Source organism: Cyprinodon tularosa, unplaced genomic scaffold (genome assembly GCF_016077235.1).
Source record: "Cyprinodon tularosa strain WSP-4 unplaced genomic scaffold, ASM1607723v1 ctg793, whole genome shotgun sequence".
Lineage (NCBI taxonomy): Eukaryota > Metazoa > Chordata > Actinopteri > Cyprinodontiformes > Cyprinodontidae > Cyprinodon > Cyprinodon tularosa.
The window spans coordinates 81,138-105,839 of record NW_024039555.1 but is presented as its reverse complement, the minus strand read 5'-3'; the positions used below and the strand labels follow the sequence as shown (position 1 = coordinate 105,839).

Genomic DNA, 24,702 nt, shown 5'->3' with positions numbered 1-24,702 from the left:
CCAGCTTTCAACCAGTCATCAGTGCAAGATTATTTGAGCCTTTGGTGAGAGTTCTCTAACATACCTGAGTGTTTCTGATTGCCTGATCCTGTCCTGTTTTGCCTATGGACCTCTGAGCTTGCCAGTTCCTATTCTGATCTGTTTGCCTGACCTGTCATCGGATTCATGCTGAATTTCTGCTTGTATACGAACCTGGAACTCATTTGTCACTCTGTCCTGGATTTCCCTTCTAAACCTCTTCAGACTTCTGATGTCCTGGCTGACTCTCAAACATGTCCTTGACACTGGCTTTGGCTTTGCCTTCTGAATTATCTGCCTTTGTCTGCTCAATTCTGATCTCCTGCCTGTTTTCCGCCCTCTGGGACTTCAGTGTCTGGGTCTCTCTGGACGGCGCCTGCCGTGTCTTGTTGGTGGCCGACCGGCAGGAACCAACATCATCCTCTGGGCATGGACTGAACTTTAAGATGAGATGAGAGAGCCTCATATGCCCATGCTGTTCACTGCAAATCCTTTCCTAATAAACATTTTGAGAAATATAAATGTTTGTCTGCCTTAAATAATTGGTCATTTTGTTCTGAGCTTGAGACATATAGGAGATACTATCTAACAACAAGTTGCTTAAGAGAATCTTGGTTTTAAGAAAGTGCAACACATTAAACGGGATAGAGGAGAAGGAGAAATAAAAAGAGGACAAGAAATTCCCACTATGTGATGATCAGTTTCTTGGCCTCATATTTTAAATGGGGAGGGTTTGTTGTTGATTAAATCCTGGCTCCCATACTTAACTCAAGGGGACTTAATCTATTTCTTTCTCATGTGGGTGTGCTTGATTGTCTGATTATCACCACCTTTTGGCCATACTCCCTCCCAATCAACTCCTCTGAGCAGCCCCTTCTCTTTGATTGATTTGTAACAGTCACAGCAAGCCCTGATGACGGAACGCCAGTCTAATGACCATACATCAAGAGGAAGTGATGAGGGGCGTGCTGAAGACACGCCGTTAATGCACATCACTGTGAAACGCCCTAACAGTTGTCCTCTATTTTGACATCTGTGGAAAGAAATGGAAAGAGTTGTTGTTTTCCTAGCAGGAAAGGTTGATATGTTTATTTATGGTGATGAGATGTTCCGAGTCCTGGGAGCAACTGTGACTGTACAGTATCTGACTGCAGCTGAAGTTTAACATTCTGTAAAAATAAAGCTGTCAGATTTGCATCAAAGGGTTTTACCTCATGCCTACTCGGTGAAGCAAACACAATTCATTGGAATTGTCCAAATGTTGGACATTTCATATTAAAAAGACACAGGAAAGCACTTTTGAAACAATGGGAGAAAACATAGACAGCAGTCTAACGGTCTGCTGTTGTTTGGGGGTCACTGGGAGGTTTTGTTTTGTTAATTTTCTTCAGACTAAATTAAATGTACAGGCTAAATTTTATAGACCCAACCAATATCCAATAAGCTAAAACATATTTACATTTACACATTTATTTATTATTTATTTTGTAATCTATTTTTAGAACACACGGAACCATATATGTCCTTTTATTTTTCCCGTTTTGAATCTATTCAAAGGCCAGACCAGGTAACAAAAAAAAAAAGGTTTATGAGGATGCACGAAAAGTTGCAGCCTCTTATATAACTTCACCAGATCAACACAAAGCTAATGTAGTGCTGGAAAAAATAGGGCTATAATGTGTTGCTTTTAGAACAATTCATTTTGCCTGACAGGCTGCCTTGAAATCAGTTCTGAATTCTGCAAGACAGGCAGTTATTAGATCGGGACTATTGTAACAGCTTTTCAAAAAAATATGTCTGATCACAATAATTTGTGTTTAAGAAGAAAAACACATTTTCCACCAACGGCCCAGTAGATCTGAATAGCTTTTTTTTCTCCTTGATAAATGAAGACTGCATGCTATTATTTGGTTATCTTTGTTTAAAAAATCAGTATGATCATCAGAAGCATTTGAGCAGAACAAAGAGCAAAATCAAAGTAAATATCGACAAGTGTAAATTCGTTTTACAGCTATGTGTACTGTTAATTTGCAGAATGCAACCTTTGGACAATACTAACAAATACTGTTTCATGCCATTGAGTGATTAAAAATCTCTGCAGGTATTCCATGTTTTTCCCATTTCTATCCATAATGAATAATGTTTTGGTATAGGCTGTGAAATGTTTTTTGTTATATGATGTCACACTTCAAAACAGTTCCATTTACATGGACTTGTTGCATGCAAAACAAGACATAAAAGAAATGCTTTATTGTATTGTGAACATTGCTTTGCCTTTTTCTTCTCATTGTTGAGCTTTTACTACACACACAAGACTGTTGCCTGATTCTGTCACAACACAACCCATTTTCAGCTGTTTGAATAAAACATTTAGGCACCTTTCTTCAAAGCTGCGAGTTTGTTCTGCAAATGAACACAACATAAGACAAGGGGTATTACTCCCAGTCCGAGCTGAAGCACCCATTCTGTCATATATCATACTGCATACTGTCTTGTTTCATAACAGAGAGATATCCACTGATATTTCAATGCTTTCTGCCCAGAAGCCCAGTTTCCTTTCTCCAAACACGACACCTCATCCTGCAGCTAGTTCATGACGGAAACTTCACTGCAGCACACCGTCTTTCAGGGTTTGATGATTTGCATCATCAAAAATTACCATCCAATCTGTCCTGCGACTACTTCAAAGCAGCAGACGGAGCTGATTGACATGGAGACATTCACTTCTCCCATTGGGAGAATGGGTTGTCTGCTGTCTGGTATCTGGACAAGTCCTGTCCTTTACTGAGCATTTGTGTCTCACTGATGCACGAAGCTGTCATTTCCCCAATGCGTCAGCCCACCAGAAAGGTGTCACAAGGGATTAGGAGAAGCCTAAGGGGGATTAAAGTGTTCTTGACAGACTGGACGCTTCACTTATTTTATATTTTTGTTTGTGCAAGAGTATTCGCAAAAAGTGCATTAACTAAAGCACACTCATAATCCCTTTTCATCATATATGGAATTTCTTAAGTCTTTAATTGAGTTTCACTCAACACTAAAATATTTTCAAACTGCAAAGACCTAATTTAAGCACTTTCACTTAGAGAAAATATCCAATATTAAGTGAGCTGATGCAACAAAATCCAAAAAGTCTCCAGAACAGATTCTTGACTGAAGTACCTGTCCAAAGGTATTATTGAATCGTTTTAGATATGCAAGATAAAGAGAATCAGCTGAATCACAGCTCACATCATTTCTATGAAATATATTTCACAGAAACATATTTTTCATTTGAATTCATTCCAGTTCCAACCGAGTTATTTAAGGCAGTATTCCGTCTGATTTTTTTTCTCCATTTTAGATTAATCTATCCCTGTTACAGGGATATGTACCTCAGGCTTTTAAGGTAGTTGTAATTAAACATTTACTTAAGAAACTGTCTCTTGACCCAGATGACTTGGTAAATTATAGACCTATATCCAATCTTTCTTTCTTATCTAAAATTCTTGAGAAAGTAGTTGCCAAACAAGTGTGTGACCACTTACACCACCTAAAATAAGATGTTTTAGTGAAATAATAATGATCATAGAACCTTTTTTCCTTGTACATAAAAACTGAATTCCCCTTGCTTTTTATAAAGAATGTAGTTTAACCCCTTTATATTTATTCATTTTTCATATGCGGACAACTATGCAGAACTAGTCATGACTTGCATGTAGTGCCTCTCTCTAGAAAGAGATATCCTGAGCTATCTATAGTTATGCCTGCCTTAACAGAAGGCTGTTCATAGTGAGCCTGGTTCATTTTTGAGGTTTCACTCTGTTAAAAGGGAGTTTTTTCCTCTCCACTGTTGCTACAATCATGTTTGGTGTGAGGGATTGCATTTGAGTCAATGAGTCGATACAATCAACTGATTTTCCCTAGATAGAAAACTGAATCAGTTTTACTGTATGATCTGGTTGAGTTGTCTCTCTAAATTGCCTTGAGATGACATGCGTTGTTACTTGGTTCTATATAGATAAAATAATTTGAAATTGAATTGAAAAGTCATGGATCAGCTTTTCTGATTGTTAATGCTCCATGTTAAGCTGTAAAATTTCAGATTTCTGAACTCCAGTCAGATGCTCAAACAACCTTACGCTACAACACGCACGGATGTTCCACTCCTGACACTCAGATGCAGGCTCTACATGTAAATGAGATACTTTTATGCCCAGAAACTTTTGGTGTGAGCACACTAGAGGTCTTAAATTACCTCTAACTTCACTCAAATCCCAACTTATTTGAATAACAGAGGGAGAAGGCATCAAATATCGTGACCCAGTTTTTAAAGAAAGTTTATTACCTGAATAGTTCAAATTAACGACAGATTATAAATCTGTTAAGTAAATTAAGATAAATATCTGCTGGCTACAACTACTCATTCTCAATGTCGGAGGGGAATCACATCATTAATAACGTTGACTAGCAGCGTGCTGTCTGAAACAGATCAAGATCGATTATTTTTTGTTTTTTTTTTTGGTTTGTTTTTCATAAGAATTAAACAAGAATCAATTCAGCATTTAGCTGACGGGGCTTAGAGTTTACATTTACCAGCCAGACCAGGCAACAGGAAAATGCGATAGTTATCAGAGGGTGAACATCAGCTAAACACTAGTAGACATTTAGCAGGCTATTTACATTAAATAATTGTCTTTGTCCCTCCTTCATCATGTAAACAGATGATCCACCAGCAGCCCTTTTTTTTCAACCCCCCTCCCTGTCCCAGTGACAGGTGAGCAACATAGCCTTGTTTTGAGGGACAAACCATCCCGCATCTGTACTGAGTCTGTGAGAATTTCCCTCTTTTTACCATTTTCTATATATATATATATATAAATGAAATGACCTCCAGTTTTTATACTGTAGCCTGGACAACTGAGGTGCATTGGGTAGGCTCCAGCAGGATGCATTAAAATCTGTGTTGATATTGAAAAATTTTAGTTTGATTTTTATTTCAGATTGCAACATCAATGTCTTTCATGGGGCCCCAAATTCCTGGCGGCACCAAGATCAGCAAGGAGATTACAAAGTCGGATGATGCTGGCATGAACATATGAAATTCAATCATGAAAAAAAAGCAGACACTGACAAAGAAATGCAAAGGGGCAATAAGCTATTGAATATGAGGGAGAGATAATTACCTGGTTGAATGTGTATTTCATCTCTTTAGCTTGTAACACAATAAAAAAAAATTAACAATCATTTCTGGAATTTTATATTGGAGTTTCTGGGCTTGGATTTTGAAATTCAAAGGTTTGTACGGGATTTTGTTGTGGGCTTTCTTGCCACTTTTTCAAAAACTTATAAATTGTTTATATCGAAATATATTGTATCGACCAAAATTAAGGAGTATATTATGATAACCAATAGATGTTTTGGCCATATCATCTAGCCATTACTGTATCTTTTGTTTCACATTCCAATTAACATGCTACGATTGTTTTCACTTTATGGCTCACCAGCCTTGCCTCTTTCATTTGTTGTGCAGCTTTGACCTCTTATCCCAGAGCTTCTGCTTCATACTTTGGACGTTTTATTAGCCAATTAATGTAAAAGAGGCTGTTTGCGATTCCCGGCAGCTGAGCCTTTCACTTGCTTCCCGCTAATGTCCAGAGTTTTTAATCAAGCAAATAGACAAAGAGAAAAAAAAAAAATACAGTCTGGGCCATATAGAGTGTATTAATCCTTCTCCTCCCTCTCTCCTGTTTTCGTCTAATTAAGGGTCATTCTATCTCCTGGACACATTAGGACACTGCACACCCATCCCAACCCATATAATTAAATGTTTCTTTGTGCCCGCCATCTGGAGACCTTGTCTCTTTAAACATGCACGTCAAATTGATTCCCTAATAATGTTTATATTTCTTCTCAGTGCTTTATTATCATCCTGGATTAGCTGTTTCTGTTTATTTTGCTTTCATCAACAGAACCCATCACACGCCTTACATCGAACATACACGCCTTACACATAACACACACTTAGAACAACAGAACCCTTGAGGTAGTTTGCAGCACCACAACAAAACAACCAGCAAAGCCGACATAATGAAGTTCAAAGCAGCCCAACAATTTAATGTTTAAATAATCACATATTTATGCAGTCAGGGCATCACTAAGCTGGCACTTTGAATATGCTACATACATCCTTGTCGCTCTAACTGAGGAAACAATGCCTGCCTAATTTGTTTTTTCTTTTTTTTATTTTGCACAGAAGATTTCATAGTTAAGTTTTGCATTGAACAATGGCAGATTATCCATATTTCAACAGTAAGCAAAATCTTTCTGTCAGCCCAATGAGAGGATATGTGAATAAATCCCCCAGGTTGATTCAATAAGCGCACATCTGAAGCACAAAGTGATGTTTGCTGTTCTTTACCCCGGTCCTTGTCCAAGCGTATCACCTTCTCCCTCTTCAATGCTCTCTCATTTTTTTGCCTTCAAAACGATAGTTGAAATACAGACATATGTGTAGCCAGAGAAGCGTTGAGCGCTTCTCATTCTTTATTTTTTTTTCCTGAGTGCAGTTGAGGATTAGTCTGTGCCTGAGTGCCTAGAATAATGATCACTGCAGCAGAGAACCACATTTTCCCATTCTAGGAGATAAGGGGTAGGCAATCTGCAAGCAGAGGATTTACCCAGCTCCCTGTGGCTTATTGTTGAACTAACAGAAAAGTCACAACCAACAGCCAATAACTGGTTTTCATTGTACCATGCACCAGTAGGAAGCAGGATCAGAACTTATATTTTCTTTTGACTCAGATGGATATAAGTCACTCTTAAAACAGATCTGAAGGTCTAAGTATGGTGCATCACATCTTTTTCTTACATTATAACTAAAACATGTATTTAATTAGTATTTTTGTGAGGCAAACCTTTACAAATTGGGTCATAATTCAAGACTAAAACATAATAAATGGTTTTAAAAAAAAGGTTTTTACTAATAGAAATCCATGTGGCACACTTCCTCTTCTGTAAAAGCCTTTTAAAAAAGACACTGGGTGCAATGAGTTGCCTTGGGAAATCCTCTTCTAGATCTGTAGGGCTAAAAAAATACACTGTAGAGACAGAGCAATACAATGGCCGGTAGATATTTCCATTTTTTTCATACATCCGTATCGTTAAAATACATGCATGCATTTATCATGCCTTAAGATCAAGTTAAGCATACCCATTGTTACTCCCCGATTTATTATACATTGTTAATATTTTCTTAAATTGTTAAACAAATTTTTTTTTTTTTTTTTTTTTTTTTTTAAATTCGGACTTGTGAAACATTTGTTACTATTGTGACATTTTGAGTACTTACAGGTGCTGGTCATAAAATTAGAATATCATGAAAAAGTAGATTGATTTCAGTAATTCCATTTAAAAAGTGAAACTTGTATATTATATTCATACATTACATACAAAGTCATATATTTCAGATGTTTATTTTGTTTAATTTTGATGATTACAAATGACAACAAATGAAAATCTCAAATTCATCATATCAGAAAATTAGAATATTGTGAAAAGGTTCAAAATTGATGGCCCCTGGTGCCACACTCTAATCAGCTAATTAACTCAAACCACCTGCAAAAGCCTTTAAATGAGCTTTCAGTCTAGTTCTATAGGCTACACAATCATGGGGAAGACTGCTGACTTGACAGTTGTCCAAAAGACGACCATCGACACCTTGCACAAGGAGGGCAAGACACAAAAGGTCATCGCTAAAGAGGCTGGCTGTTCACAGAGCTCAGTGTCCAAGCACATTAATAGAGAGGCGAAGGGAAGGAAAAGATGTGGTCGAAAAAAGTGTACAAGCAAGAGAGATAACCGCACCCTGGAGAGGATTGTGAAACAAAACCCCTTCAAAAATGTGGGGGAGATTCACAAAGAGTGGACTGCAGCTGGAGTGAGTGCTTCAAGAACCACCACACACAGACGTATGAAAGACATGGGTTTCTGCTGTCGCATTCCTTGTGTCAAGCCACTCTTGAACCACAGACAGCGTCAGAAGCGTCTTGCCTGGGCTAAAGAGAAACAGGACTGGACTGCTGGTGAGTGGTCCAAAGTCATGTTCTCTGATGAAAGTAAATTTTGCATTTCCTTTGGAAATCAAGGTCCCAGAGTCTGGAGGAAAAGAAGAGAGGCACTTCATCCACGTTGCTTGAAGTCCAGTGTAAAGTTTCCACAGTCAGTGATGGTTTGGGGTGCCATGTCATCTGCTGGTGTTGGTCCATTGTGTTTTCTGAGGTCCAGGGTCAACGCAGCCACATACCAGGAAGTTTTAGAGCACTTCATGCTTCCTGCAGCTGACCAACTTTTTGGAGATGCAGATTTCATTTTCCAACAGGACTTGGCACCTGCACACAGTGCCAAAGCTACCAGTACCTGGTGGAAGGACCATGGTATCCCTGTTCTTAATTGGCCAGCAAACTCTCCTGACCTTAACCCCATAGAAAATCTATGGGGTATTGTGAAGAAGAAGATGCAATACACCAGACCCAACAATTCAGAAGAGCTAAAAGCCACTATTAGAGCAACCTGGGCTATCATAACACCTGAGCAGTGCCACAGACTGATCGACTCCATGCCACGCCGCATTGCTGCAGTAATACAGGCCAAAGGAGGCCCAACTAAATACTGAGTGCTGTACATGCTCATACTTTTCATGTTCATACTTTTCAGTTGGCCAACATTTCTATAAATCCTTTGTTTTTATTGGTCTTCAGTAATATTCTAATTTTCTGATATGATGAATTTGAGATTTTCATTTGTTGTCATTTGTAATCATCAAAATTAAACAAAATAAACATCTGAAATATATGAGTTTGTATGTAATGTATGAATATAATATACAAGTTTCACTTTTTGAATGGAATTACTGAAATCAATCTACTTTTTCATGATATTCTAATTTTATGACCAGCACCTGTATATGCAGGAAAACAGAGGAAAATCGGCAAAAAGAAAAAGTTCAACTTCAACAAAAAATCTGCACAGCATGTCGGGGATCAGTTGAGGCCAAATCACACCGAATCAGATTTTGCGTCCGATTCGACAGAAAATCATGTCAGACAAGGTTGTGGCGTTTAGCACTCGTTAAACGACAATGGGGATGATCACACCCCCGACACGATTTTATACCAAGGGGCTTCCGTAGGTCCGATTGAGATAGACCCCAGGTCTATTTTAGCCTGACTATGCAGCAATTCAGCTGCTATTTCATGGTTCTGACAGGAAGAGAGATGCAGGTAAAACACATCCACTTTCAGGGAAATACAAAATAAAATCTGTTAATAGCACATGGAAGAAGTTAGTTCTGGAGTCACACAATGCTTATATAAAGCAGGCGGAACGGATTTATGCAAAAGCAATAAATGAAATATTAAAAAAGGATTAAATAAGACCCTATGCTCCCCAAAGAGATGGGTTAAATGCAGAGAGTTAATTCTCACAATAAAAGCCAGAAAAAAAAAAAAAGAATACTTTACCCATGATAGGAGTTCATGGGGACAGAATACAGGTATGGTAGTGATCCTCTTTGAGCCTTGCAAAAATAACAAGGGACAGAATCCATAGTTTATCACTCTCCTTGGGAAAAAAAATAACTCCAAGAGGAGAAAAAAAATTGGATATAGTGAAATAGTGATCCTCTTTTAGCCTCACAAAAACTCAAAGTAACAAGGGGCAAACAGAGCAGGTAAGCATGTTGTATCTCTCACCTCTTTATGGAAGAAAAACTTTAAACTTCCCAGATCTCTCTCTGAGAATCACCTCACTGCCTGGGTCAGCATATAAGCCGTCCCACCAAGTTTGTCGCTTTTTATCTTCTTTAGATTTAGAAATCATGTTTTTAATATGAGCATTTGACTGCGATGGACTGGCGACCTGTCCAGGGTGGACCCCGCCTCTCGCCCGTAGACAGCTGGAGATAGCAACTGGTGTATTGAGGCCTTTAGACAAAATGATAGCATCAGCCTTAAAGTAACAGTATCACAAGTATACTGTTATCACAGTATAAGAAAGTGCAAAATAGCATTGGAAGGGATTGATTTAAAAAGATTAAGAAAACAGGAATATTAAATTGTGTAGACAAAAACAATGTATATGCATAAGTGGGCCTGTTGCAGCTGAAGTACATAATTTGCTCGTGTAAATAAGATATTACAACAGGTTTGGTTCCGATGCTCCGACGGAAAAGGAGCCACAGTCAGATTTACAGCAAGATTATGCTCTGAACAGCTCCCTATCCAGTACCTCCACCAGCTCCTCACAACACATTACATTGTCCATTATACTGAAATGACTTAAGAGAGAAACAAAAATCACTTTTACCACAAGTTGGGGAGGCAGACCTTCCCCAAGCCACCATAATCCACGTATAGAGAACCTGTGATGAATGTTCTGTAAATGATTAACTGTTAATTAAAAATGTTGGTTTTTTTTTAATAGAAATGACAAAATACTTAAAGTCAAGCTATGTTGTTTTTCATTTTGCTTTTACTGCATAAAGACTGTCTGCAGTCCCAATGCATCAATTTTTGCCAACCTGAAAAGACATCTTTCTCTCTATTTCTCATTCTGACAGTCCACATGTGTTTGTATGCCCACAGTTTCTCTCTCCACCGTCTTTCATACCAGTCTCTCCTTTTTGGCCACAATGTCTGCAGAAAAATCTGTGTATGAGTTTACGTCTGATTTTCAAATGCAAAAAATAAACAAACAACTGATGCATAAATTGGGCCCATATTCACTTTCAGGCTGTATATATTGCTCTACAGAGCTATTATTGCTGTATATCCACCACACATATATTTAAGCAGTTTGGTTATTAATATGCCATTTTGCATATTCCCGAAGGAACTGGTGCAAATGAAGTTTGCAGCTACTGCAAATTGCCCTACACTTTTCATAAAGATATGATTTGTGAAAACAAACAAGTTTGCAAAAATGTAAATACTGTGTGATGTGACACCATCCTGGGGAGAAATATCAGCTGTGCTTCTGCCATTAACTCCTTTGTTAGATGTTGGAGACTGGCCTGTTTTTCAGTGTAGTCCTGTTTCTCTGACTGTGACTGGCAGGATGTGCTCTCTTCCTCCTCTGAAATCCTCTTCATCCTTCTTGGATTACTGCCCTCTTACATTTGTACCTTACTTACACAGAAAAGCATGGCTTCTCATGCCCTGAGATCCAACGATCAGCTGTTGCTTACTGTTCCCGCACAGAACTAGGAAAAAAAACCTTTAGCTACGCCTTTAGCTAGAAACTGGATGTTGGTTGCATTTTTATATTTAAATACTTTTAAGTTGAAAGTGAAAGAATTTGAAGCAGCCTTGATGATCTGTAATTGTTTTACTTAAAATGTTTTTTTTTTTTATGTACCTGTCATTTATTTTAATGTATCTATGTTTCTTATGTAAATTTGCTGCCTCTTGGCCAGGACTCCCTTGCAAAAGAGGTTTTTAATCTCAATGGGATTTTTTTCCCTGGTTAAATAAATAAAATGAGAGCTGGCTCGTAGCTTGTCTGCCTGGCACTGTATTTCCTGGCCGGGGCCGCCTATTACATTTGCCTTTTATATCTCTGCTTCTTTCTGTATCTCTGCTTCTATCTCCTTGAACCCCAGTTTGCTTCAGCAGATGGCCGCTCACACTGAGCCTGGCTCTGCTGGAGGTTTCTTCCTGTTAAAAGGGAGTTTTTCCTCCCCATTGTCGCTACAAGCATGCTTAGTGTGAGGGATTGCCTTTGAGTCAATGAGTCGATGCAATCAACTGGTTTTCCTTAGATAGAAAACTGAATCAATTTGACTGTATGATCTGGTAAACTTCAAAGTAACTTGAGATGACGTGTTGTGATTTGGTGCTATATAAATAAACTGCATTGAAAACTGAATTGAAATACACGCAAACCCTTGGAAGATAAGGCCAAAGGTGTATCAACACACTGGACACTCACCAAAATGTATTGGTAGCAAAAATGAGAAACTGAGGTGAGAAAAAAATTCTGTTTAATTACAGCTGAATCTGGATATTTAGTTATAACCTTCTCCCTGCAGGACATTTTAAATATCGCTTTTTATCCAGCTGTGTGTAGGTCAGTCCAAGGCTTTAAACATAAAAAAGGCTATGTGATAGGAAAAACAGTCCACCATATCATCATTCTTAGCTATGCTATAATATTGGTGACTTTAGGGCAGTGCAGAGATTTTTTTTTTTATTGAACCGTGACAGGCAAGCTGATCATCAGGAAAATTTTGAAAAGCATGGCACAACTCAAGACCTACCATAAAATATTCATCTAAACTGATGCATCAAAGTTTCACATATCAGGAAGGGGAAACCATTTACAGATCAACTATTAATTGTGCATTCCAGAAATCTGGCCTTTATTGACCAGAGGAAAAAAGAAAACCAGTGTTCCCAGAAAGGGATAAGAAGTGAGGAAAAATCTGGCAAAACCTGTTTTGTTAAGATAAAAAAAATGCTTTGCTTTTTGGAAAAAAGTTAAGACTGCATACAAAAAAAAAATCACTAGCAAAAAAGACAACATTAAAAAGTTCACTTGTTATTGCAAAACCACCAGAAACATGGCAGTAGCAGCTTTTCTTTCGCAGGTGCAGAAAGGTCAGTTATAGAAGACTGGTAAAGGATATAACTACATCTGTGAGCAAGATTGCAATAAATATGGGGCAGGCCTGAAGAAAAAATGCTTAAAATTATGTTAAGACTGGAGCAAAGGTTTACCTTAAGCAGCATAACTCAACATATAGCCATAGTTAGAATTGAACTGAATTCAAAGTAAAGACCTTAATCTGATTTAGAGTCTAAACCAAGATTAATCTTTCTCCATCAGATCTCACTGAGCTGTAGGTAGTTTGCAATGAGGGAAAATTCAGTTTTCAGATGTGCAAAAGGTAACAATGTACCCCACAATAATCAATTCCTTCAACTTTACTTCACAGTCATGTTTTGCCTCTAAAACTCTGTATTTTATCTGAAAAGTGCCGTGATAAATAAATGCATTCCCCCCGCCATTAATGCACTCTATAACTGGGTTTGCAAAGTGACAGACATACTATGATGCCTCTTAAGAACCCTAAATGAAATATTTTATGGAAATTTGGCAGAAAGTAATGATTAAATATGAGTAATATCCATAACACTCTATCCCTAAAACACACAAAAACAGCTGAATTTCCACATCGAGAACAAAAGCTTGTATAATGCTGACATGATTGTGTAAAACAGCAGAACAGCTTGTTCCTTTTGTAACTCATTTCTCAATAAAAAACAGGAGCATTAAAAATGTCTAGTAAGCTGTTCAAAAAGCAAGTTCCATGGGATGGAAATAATCAATTTTTACGCTCCTACCTTTCCTACATACTGTGCATCTGGTCCTATGTGTTCTTCTAAAACAAAGAATTGGTTCCAAATCCAGCCTCGCTTGGGTCTGTGGTGCACCTCTGTCTCCCCATTGGCCAGTTTGGTCTGGTTCTTGGAGGGCACTTTTGTAGGGATGTGGTGGCCTGCTCCAGAGCACCTCTGGATGAAACAGAGGCAAACCAAGAAGGGACAGAGGCAAGAGGTGGTGGGTATCCTCATGGTGGTGTTGAGCTTTCTAACTGTATCCCTTTATTCCAAGGCTGCAAGGTCCTCCCACCCCTGCCGAGCCAGCAGCCTCCAACAGCCACTGCTGCAGTGGTCCAGAAAAAATGATTTAAATCCAAACTAAGGAAATTAACTTCCAAGGGGATTCTCTAAGGTTCATGGTCCAAAGCCAGGAGTCCGGAAAAAAAAGGCCAAGATTTATTTACATTATGGAATTTTCCAGATGCTGATCTGCTTTTCAAATGGATGCCAACTTGTGGGTAGTTATCCTAAGAGTAGACGTTATTCCAGGAAGCCATTCTGGTTATCCTAGAACAGAAAACAGAGGAAAGAGAGTTAAAGGTTAAATTCATACAAATGAGTTACTAAACGTCTTTTCATTCTTCAAATTAAATTAAAACACATAAATCCTTGTAGATGACGATGGAGATGTCATATTGTAAGACTGTGATAATGCACAGAGGGAAGGAGAAATCCCGCTACATTTTCTCAGCCACTTATGCACATGACGGATATCAATTTTTTTACTTTAAGATTAAAATTGCTTATAAAAAGGTTTTCTTTACCTACATTGTCAGATGGCTGCTTGGTGATGTGCTTTAAAGCCTGACTTGAATTATTGAGAATAACTTGATGAGGGTTTGATTTGGATTTTTGAACATAGCTGATCTGACTTACCGATATGTGCATGGGTAGTTTGAGGTACACCTTAAAACCATTAACCTAATTTTAAAGGATTTTACATGATAGAAAAGCCCAAAAAAGTCAATACTATTTGTTTCTTCTTTTTCATTAAAACAAAACAAGAATTGAGTCATATTTTGCACATATTTTAAATCAATCTGATTTAAAACTATCTAGCCCCTTTCTGCACTGTAAATAGCCCTTTTTGTGGTAATTCTGCAGCAGCTTTTAACAAATTAAGACTGAAATATATGGCCATTATCTTTCAAAATATCACAGCTTCAGATTAGATTCTATTTTGCCAAAAATTGTTAAGTTTTGTTAAGATGTTTTACCTTTTCTGACACATAAAAATGCCATGACATAAACAACTGTTATGTAGCGCTAGATATATGTTTATAGTCATTGTCTGGTCCAGTATTAAGAATATATCACGTTCTAACAGTTTTTTTTTTCACCATCTCCTTTACTCCATTACTCTGACAAGCTTCTCACTTCCTGTTGAAGAAAGCATCCCCACAGGAGGATGCTGCCAACAACACGCTTTGCAGTGGGGAGGATGTTTTCAGGATTGACGGTCCTGGGTATGCAGGATTTTAACACCCCAGGTGTGAGGTATTACATCTCCTCTAGAGTTATAATTAATAATTAACTTGCAATTTTTCTCTTTCTGAATTAATAACAAAAAAAGATAAGTTACAATAAATATGCAGATAAAAGAGGGCTTTAAATTACAAAGTCAACCCATTTAAGCATTGAAATCTGAATGTGGTGGTGGACCTACTTGGCTTTTTACCATCCGAAGAACATTTCCAGGACTTAAAGCTACAGTGTGTAATTTTTAACGACATCTAACGTCCAGACTGCAGACCGCAGCAACATGAACATCTCCCCCCCACCGCTTCTCCCCCCCAACAGTACGGCAAGCGTTACGGGACAAAATGTCTTCCACTACGTCCGCATCACCTACCTTCTCAAGTGATGAGGTTTGTTTACATAGATCATTTTACAGATAGTATTCTCAGGCATAATACTGCTATCTATTGTTCAGTACCGTCTCAGTTCATCTCTCTCAACTTGCCGTAGTTACTTTCAAGCGTAATGGGCGATCTCGCAATCGCTAGTTTGTTGCCTCTGCGCTGCCGTAGCGCAAAGATGTCTGCCTCCATGGCTTCCAAGGGGAAGCAAACGCAAATATTAAAGTTAAGAGGCTGAGCTCGTAGGTGATGATAAATAACATAGTTATGTATAATATATTACATTTCTGACTGTATATCCCTGTAATTATTACACACTGTAGCTTTAAAGGAATAGTACACCCAAAACATGATTAGCCTTCATTTTCTACTCACCTCCATGCTGAACAACACTCTGGAGTACTTTTTTGATATCTCAAATGCATCTGGAGATCTGGGAGGCTTCTTGCTGTCTGCTGACATTCAAATAATGGAGGTCCATGGCGCCCGAGACAGAAAGGTCCATAAAAGTCCACAAAAACGTGTCAATATTCCTCCATACTGCTCGTCCAATGTAATCCAAGTGTCCTGAGTGGGTAGCATCCAGAATTTACTCGAAACGAAGTCATTTAGAACGTTTTTAGAGCATAAACAGTAGTGTATAGGATTTCCTAATAGCGCCCCCATGCGCGCTCACGATTCTACGGAAGCCGGCAGACCAAACCGGAAGGAAGTGCGCATTCAGCGTCTGGTCTGCCGATAATGCAAGCGTAGAAGAAGAAATGTGCTGTTTACCTGTGCAAAGAAAGAAACAACGAAAGAAAAATGTCTGAGGACTTCAGTGTTGAGGAAGAGCATGAGTTCTTTGCCGAGCTGAATGCGCTGGTTTGGTCTGCCGGCTTCCGTAGAATCGTGAGCGCGCATGGGGGCGCTATTAGGAAATCCTATACACTACTGTTTAGGCTCTAAAACGTTCTAAATGACTTCGTTTCGAGTAAATTCTGGATGCTACCCACTCAGGACACTTGGATTACATTGGACGAGCAGTATGGAGGAATATTGACAAGTTTTTGTGGACTTTTGTGGACCTTTCTGTCTCGGGCGCCATAGACCTCCATTATTTGAATGTCAGCAGACAGCAAGAAGTCTCCCAGATCTCCAGATGCATTTGAGATATCAAAAAAGTACTCCAGAGTGTTGTTCAGCATGGAGGTGAGTAGAAAATGAAGGCTAATCATGTTTTGGGTGTACTATTCCTTTAAGGACTTATGTTCCAGTAGGATATAAAAACAATTTTGGTTTTTGCAATTGTGTCCTCATAGGTCTGCCATAAAGGCCAATCAGATAGTTGCGTTTTATGTAGGTCATTTTGTTGATGTTTTTATTTTTTTTTCCTTACCAGAGAATGTGCCATAATTGTTCATCCGCCATCACTAGCCCTGCTCAATAGCCTGTAGGTGCACGACAGGCTCTGCTGTGAGGAGTGACCCATAAGATGAGCTTGAACTTTCAGGCAAAGTCCACTGTTTTATCATAACTTCCTACTGCAGCTTTAAGAAAGAAGGTGCTTTTAAAATGCTGGCTGAAAGTGATCATTTTCACATTTTCACAAAGCAAAATCAGATCTCTAAAAAAAATGACAAAAACAATTAAAATTCTCCCTTGATGAGCATTAAAGACAAGCTTTGTCAGCTAAGTATTAGAGAGTAAAATGAATTGCCTTAGAGTGGATTTTAAAGGTGGGTATTTGGATGTTGTCAAAGCATGAAACAGTCAAAGAAGAAAAAATAATTTGACCGTGTTTTTCTGTAGTACTGTAAAAGTCAAAGCTTTACAAGAAAAAAAAGTACATCTCTTGTGGGAAAATAAAACACACACAAAAAAAAACTGTGCAAATTATGATCTTTTTCTTTAAGGTTTCGATGTAAGTAGTCCAGAAATTGTGTACAGCAGCAAAACAACTGTGAATTTTATCTATTAAACATGGGCTTGAATATTTCATTGGCAAAACTAAAACAAAAAATCAGAAATAGATATTTGACTCCTACAGTAAAAGTCAAGTATACCTTTCGAGAGGATTTATATATTGGTATATGCCCGGAGAGATGAAAAATAAATACGACTTAAATCATACATGTCTCAGAATTCCATAAAGTATGATTTAGCATACCATTTGTGGTATTGCCTAAAAGTCTGGCAGTGAAAAAATTCAAATGCATACAAACACACCTATATATATATATATATATATATATATATATATATATATATATATATATATATATATATATATATGTATATATATATATATATATATATATATACATATATATATATATATGTATCACAATGGGAAAAAAATATTACCCCCAGGCACCCAGATAAAAGGAAACCTCTTAGGCTTCCTTACAGAGTTGCTAAAAAGATGCTTGATCAGAGTGTTTAACGATTCAGTGAAAAAAATACAAACACAAAAGAGGAGGGTTTGACAGAGACTTATCCTAAGGATTATGTGACAGCAATGGCATGGAACAGAGAAATATCTCAACCTACAGTATTTCTTCTGCTAGGTAAACCTTGTATTTTGATACACAATTCATCTCAAATAAAAAAAAAAAATGACATGAATATTTTAGCATTAATGTCTGCTTATGCTAGGGTTTACACATTAGCAGAAATACTTGCTATTCCTACATTGAAATATTTCAGGTGTTCCCAGGCTTGTCAACTTACAAACGCTGGCAGGATATGACTCATTGTAGGCATAACTTATATCAGGGTCAGTGTTTGTCAACATCTATAGCAATACCACAGCCTAAAATAATACCAAGTAGACCCACTAACACTATGTTCTGCTGAAACAATTCCAGAATGATAATAATAATAATGATAATAATCCACTGATTACAGAAATCTAAGACCCTATCCAAGAGATGATGGAAGTATTACATCCTGTCAAAGCAAAGATAAAACTGGGGTTCTGTACCAAATGGTCTACCTCTGAAAGACTCTTTAGCGAACTGATGTGCATCGCTGTTCACTTTTTGAAGGTTGCTGTCCGAATAGTGCTGGCGGTAAGAAAGGTGCTAGGAGAAGGAGCCTTTGACCTTCCCATAATAGTCTATATTCCATAGCAAGTCAGATTGCCCCTTATGATGTTAAGCTACTGCTTGAGGAATCCCATAATCCTTTGCAAGTCATGACATGAAAGCAGTGCACACCGTGTCACTACCTGATGTCTACCGCAAGCATGATCCGGACCATTAGCTTATTGCACGTGCATGTATTGAATGCATGTATTCATCCAGTTTGCCACAAATAATGTAATTACCAGACTGAAAGTACTTATTTCCATTCTAAAATCACCAAAGAATAATAAACTACATATTATAAAACATATTTAACAACTTTTCTGAGAGAACTGTTTTTAAATTCAGACAAAATATGATTACACCATCTTTATCTGCATTTTAGTTGTCTCTTTCTTTGGATTATGTACGGAAGCCGAGAGCATTTGTACTCAACCTATTTTTTTTTCCTTTGCCTTCTCGAGATAATGACATAACTATTTCGTAACCACGGTTAAAGCATTAATTGTTTTCTCGAGTTACCAAGATAATTACCTCGTTATCACTAGAAAACAGTTATTGATTTCTGGAGATAACGATATGATTAACCTGTATGAGTAATGAATGAGGCTGGCCAACCGCCCTGGACTCTCAGTCCATCCATGCCTGCGATGCCCGTAGTTGTGCAGTCACGCTACCACGTTTGTGCAAATAATCAGTTTTAGAGTTTCCTTTTTCTTTTCACTCATTGTCAGGTCGTGGTGGATGATTGGATTGCATGGAATACAGTAGAAACAAATCTGACTGTTTTTGAAATGAAAAGCTTTAATCTGGACTCATTATAGGGGTTATAGGGGTTCATTACATCCCGGTTGGATTATTTCAATTCATTATATAGAGGCATCGATAAATCACAGATGCAGCAACTTCAATTGATCCAGAACGCAGCGGGTTGGCTTCTTACAGGAACCAGGAAGCATGACAATATAAGGCCTATCCTGGCCTCTTTAGGTACATTGGCCCGTCTTTTACTGAATAGATTTTAAGATTCTTTTTTTAACTTAAATGGATTAGCTCCTCCTTATCTTAGAGTCCTTTTAAAATTCCAGTCTGTGTCGAGAAGTCTACGTTCAAATAATCAACTATTACTGACAGTTCCTCGGACTCAACTTAAGAGGAAAAGAGATCGGGCCTTCTCTGTTGTTGCTCCAATTCTGTGGAACAATTTACCTCTTCCAATTAAATCTGCCCACAGCCTGAATAATTTTAAATCGCTTCTTAAAAATAATTTTTATTCTTCAACTTTCATTTGAAGCAGTGTTTCACATTCTGCTTTGTTAATTGGTGTTGTTGTATTTCTTCTAAAGCACTTTGGTGCAGTTTTATACCTGTTTTTAAAGTGCTATATAAATAAATTTGACATTGACATAATGCATCACCGGTTAGGGTTAAATTAAGAAAACCCGTTTTAGCAGGGAAACCCTTATCTTCTTCTAGGAAAGATGTTTGCGTGATCTTCGAGTTTGATTAGTCAGTTAACTCCACAAATTGTGAAGCAAATCAAGCTGCTATTGTTACTGTGATTGGCTACGAATGTCAATAGGTGAGGTTCAAAAAATTGTACTGAATGTTCCTCTCTTTTACGAAAACTTTATACATGATGCTTTCCCGAATCGATACGTGTAGTCAAATTGATTGAATTATTTCTTTTCTTTTCTCCAGCGTTTTATTTTAATTATACAGTCACAAGTACAGAGCAACAAAATTAACTCTGCATTTAATCCATCCCCTTGTGAAGCGGTGGGCTGCCATTGTTTGGCGCCCAGGGAGCAGTCTGGAGTTAAGAGTCTTGCTCGGAGACCCAGAGCAGCAGTCAGCAGGATCGGGGCTTGAACTCAGAACCTCCGGATTCCAAGCTCTATGCACTAACCACTAAAATGAAAAGTCAACTGCATATTATCTTGGGTTAAAATAGCCGTGGTTAATGCTCTGGCAAACACTAAGCATGTCATAACAGAGACAGTTTTCATCTGCATGGATAATAATACACCTAAAATCATGTTTGATTCATTTAAATTACAAATCACATCAAATTCTATATAGAAAAATGAATTAGTTGTTAATATAAAGGTGTTTCAGAGACTTGATTGTTTTTTTTCAACCAGTGTGAATGTTTGTAATACAATCTAAAGAAAAAAAAAAAGACTTGTTGAGACATTTGTGGCACCTCAGTGAATAACAACAAGAAGATATTTTCCAGTGGTTTCACTTTAGCCTCCTGGGGCTCTCTTCAATCAGTCTCTTAATTGTCTGATTATCATGCTGATTCGAAGCAAAATACATTTCAGGGAGCTGTGAAATCAACAGCGTCTGGCTTTATCAACAAAAATAATTTCTCACTTTCCAGATGACGACGACGATGATATTGTTTCAAGCAGGTCCCCGCTTGTGCCATGTTTATGCACAGGATATAGACAGGCAGCTAAATAAGATGGGTTGTGGACGGGGGCTGCATTGGAGATTTTAATGTGGATAAAAAGATTCAACATCAGGCACATTTACATGCTCATTTAATTGAGTTTGAAATCAGGTTTGTGTCTGCTCTGACTTCATTAGAGCACATTAAGTTTATAATGTGATTTTGAGACATTCTGTTATGCCACATTTGTGATTTTCCAGTTTAAGACAAAGTCAATTATTTTAACAAGAATGGGAGAGAGAGCAAGGTTGATGAATAAAACAATGCTTTTAATTTCTGCTGTAAAATCTTACATCTTAACAGAAATGGAATGCTAAACACATAAAAGCTGGCAGCATGCTTTAATGTGAAAGGTGTTACTGAAGGAAAGTTATTTTTAATAATTACCTATTTTATATAGCACTAAATTGATTTAAGGTAAAGTTAAAGATAAATCAGATACAAGACAGAATAGAAACAAATAATTTCATCACAGGGAAATACACTGCGTTTAAACAGGGAGTTAACTACAGATTAGAAAACATATATATCATAGCTCTCTTTCATTTGTTTGAGACTAAACCTCTTTCTGTCATGGAACGCTGTGGAAATGTTTTAAGCATTTAGTAAATCTCAATCTACATCATCTAGAGCAGGGGTCAGCAACTGGTGGACTCCGGTACGGGTCCAGACTCCGAGAAGCTTTTACCCAGACCACTGGACATTTTATCTGGTAAAAGGAAACTATGGTAGCTCTGCTCAAATGAGAATTTTCATCAGGCACAGCTTTGATAGCTCAGTTAAGACTCTTCAGGTGCTCTCCACAACCTACACATTAGACCTGCATTCTTTTTCACTCTCTAAGTCGAGAAGGAAACTAGCCGTTAAATCTCCAAGCATTTTAGATTTCTTGTTAAAAAATTGAGTAAGGTGGAATATAAAAACGGGGCATTCAAAGACAGGTGGGCGGACAAATAAGCATTTGTTCTCCCAGGACACGCTACAGGACCAGGTGATCTGTTTAATCTGCTTTGACTCTGTGGTGATAGTAGGAATTGGAAACATTTAACGCTACAATGATTCCAAGCATAAAAAAGTTTGAGGAAACTAACTCAGAAGGATTTGACTTAAAAACCACAATAATAAACAAACTTAAACAAAATTTCTGTTAAATTAAACCTGTTTACTGAGGCCTATATTTGTTCAAGTTTTCTAGTATTTTGTGCTGCACTTGGATTCAGCTTTGATAAATGAAAAATCTACCGCACCAAGGTTGTATTTTAGAAGTGGCTTTTAAAGAGGTCTTTCATTATTTATGTTTTTGCTGTTCAATTTTCCAAATGATTAAATGTTATTTCTTAATGAGAATGCTCAATATTTAAGAGAGAAGAGAGAATAGTTCTTTAAAGATCAGGAAGTGAAGTAGTTTTTTTTTAGATATATGTAATAGATTCTTAAAAAATATACTGTAAATAAGAGGGGGACCAAAAAGCTTAATAAAATGTTTAAGTTGCCTCACTAGATTTACATTTTTTCCAATAGGTTTGTGCATCCATTGGTTAAGGACCCCATAGAGGGAGTAAGATGTATAAGTAGATATTGGACCCCCCTGAAATTTAGTTGAATTCATCTGCTCTAGAGAATAAAAGAGCCAAGATATTATAGTTTAAAATGCATTAACTTGCCCAATATCCATTTAAAATAGGGTTAGACTTAAAAAAAATAAATAAATCTTTTTCTGTCCCTCTCCATGAAGTCAAAACATTTCACCTTCCAACCACTGTGAACCACCGTGGAGGGCAGTAAGTAGGGCTTAATTCAAACCTGGAGGCTTACTGCTGAATGGTTCCATATCTAACCAGTGTTGAATGGAGGTTATAGAGAGGCATCCATGTCAGGTTTAGCTATCAACACCAATCAGCAAAGGAGGGGAAAGTAGAGGGCTCCCAAGTAGAAAGGCTGCCAAGGGGCAGCTTAATGTCTCTCTTTCCTGAGTGGGAAGGCCAAAATACCTCCACAACCCCTAGTATTAGCGCGTTACTTAGCAATGTTTTTGTAATCAATGAATCAATCAGTGATTTCTCCTATTGATCGAGTATTTTACGGGGAGATACTTTTAATAATTTAATATTTAACAAACAACTTTTAAATGAACCACCAATGGCAAACATGCATGTATATATATATATATATATATATATATATATATATATATATATATATATATATATATATATATATATATATATATATATATATTTTTTTTTTTTTATGGAAATGTAATCTTTGATGGCAGCATTCTTAGATTTTATCTTGATTAATGTTTATTTTTGTAGAGAGTCATATTAATTGCTGTAGTAGGTAACTTGGGGCAATCACACCCAAATTCCCTTTTCACAATTTTACCTTTTTTTCAGATATCAGTCTAAATAGGCAGTGGTAAAGGGAAGCAGAGCAGGGAAAACTGGTTAGTTGGGAGTTTTTGTCACATTAGTGAAAAAAAAATCATGAAAACAAAAAGAGACATCAGACATAAAGAGACAGCAGACATGTCAGGGAAAATGTTGTGAAAACATATGAGGCAGGATTTTGAAACCATACTCTGAGCTTTAAAGATTGTACACAGCATTGTTAATCACCTGAAAAATTAAAGAGTATGGAGCAATTTTAAGCCTAACAAGGAGTAACTTTTAGGCAAAGAAACCCATGTTACCACAGAGGAGCTGTGGAGATCTAGCCTAGTAAACTAGCTCCACCCGCCAGCGGCCAAAATCCTTTTTGTCTGCGAGTGGTCTAGCCTCAATCAATGCCCAAGGCCCTAGAACTGGCGGGCCAATCACAACGCAGAGATGAATTTTTTGATGCAAAGCAGGCAGGGTTTTGTGGGCATGACAACAAAGCTCTGCGATGCTGGAGACAACGCAAAAGTAGCATGCACTGCGGCAGCAGCAGCTTTCAATTAAGCTCTTCACTGAAAGATAAAAGTTCTCTTTTCCAGTGCTGTTGTACAGTAAAAGTACGTTTTAAGATCATTTGAGGCGAGAATATTATACTTTAAAGCGTCAGTATATGGTCCATTTACCGATTTAATGCGTAATTAAAAAAAATATTTCCAAACTTGAGAGGACTGCGGCAACCAGCGGACCTCCCAAGGCTAACGGCAGCCAGGGCTAACCACAGCCTGGCTGCAGCGGCCCTTTCTCGGCATAGTCGTGTGTGATGGACCGCTGGCTCTGATGATGATTTTTTACTCAACTTTTGGAAGGATTAGACTTGGGGTTTTCGTTGAGACGTGAGCAGGATGAGGCTTTACGCTCATTTGTTAAGAAGGACGGGCGTTTTGTTTACACTCCCCCACCAGCTTCCTGTCGGTCTTCCTATGTCACAGTCAGTTGCGCTCATTGGTCCGAGCGTTGGTCAGTAGGCACAGACAGCTGTTTGAAAAACAATGGGTTGTTCTCATTAGCAATCTTCCGGGGCCAGACTAAATTACACATTTAATCTCAGGTTTAGTCTGGTTTATCAGGCTAGTGGAAATCCTAAGTTTAAGTTTGGTATTTGTTGCCAAAACTGCTGTGAATTGTCCACACTGTATTTTACTTTTTACCATTTAAACAAAACATAATTGGCCATGCCCCTAAAAGTACGGAAGCATCAGCATGAAAAACTTTACTGATATTGATATATCACATTAACATTACCATTATGGACAATTACCTAAATCTACTTATATTGTATGTCACAAAAACAAAGAAACAAACAAATTATGTGAGAAATGACAAATGACCTTGAATTACATTTATGCCTGATGATCATTTTTAAAATGATTTAAAAGGTTGGCGGTCTAGTGGTTAGGGCATAGGGCTTTGAGTCCTGAGGTTGTGAGTTTGATCACCCAC

The 24,702-nt window shown here is 37.7% G+C and overlaps 1 protein-coding gene across 1 annotated transcript in view; it reads right to left on the bottom strand.

Moving 5' to 3' along the window:
• Window positions 1-24,702, bottom strand: part of LOC119773951 (cadherin-18) — a 207,511-nt gene that overhangs the window by 137,378 nt on the left and 45,431 nt on the right. The window contains exon 2 of the mRNA XM_038271191.1: window positions 13,401-13,946. Coding sequence (XP_038127119.1) covers window positions 13,401-13,631 — 231 coding nt within the window. The 5' untranslated portion in view covers window positions 13,632-13,946. The remainder of the gene's footprint in view (window positions 1-13,400; window positions 13,947-24,702) is intronic.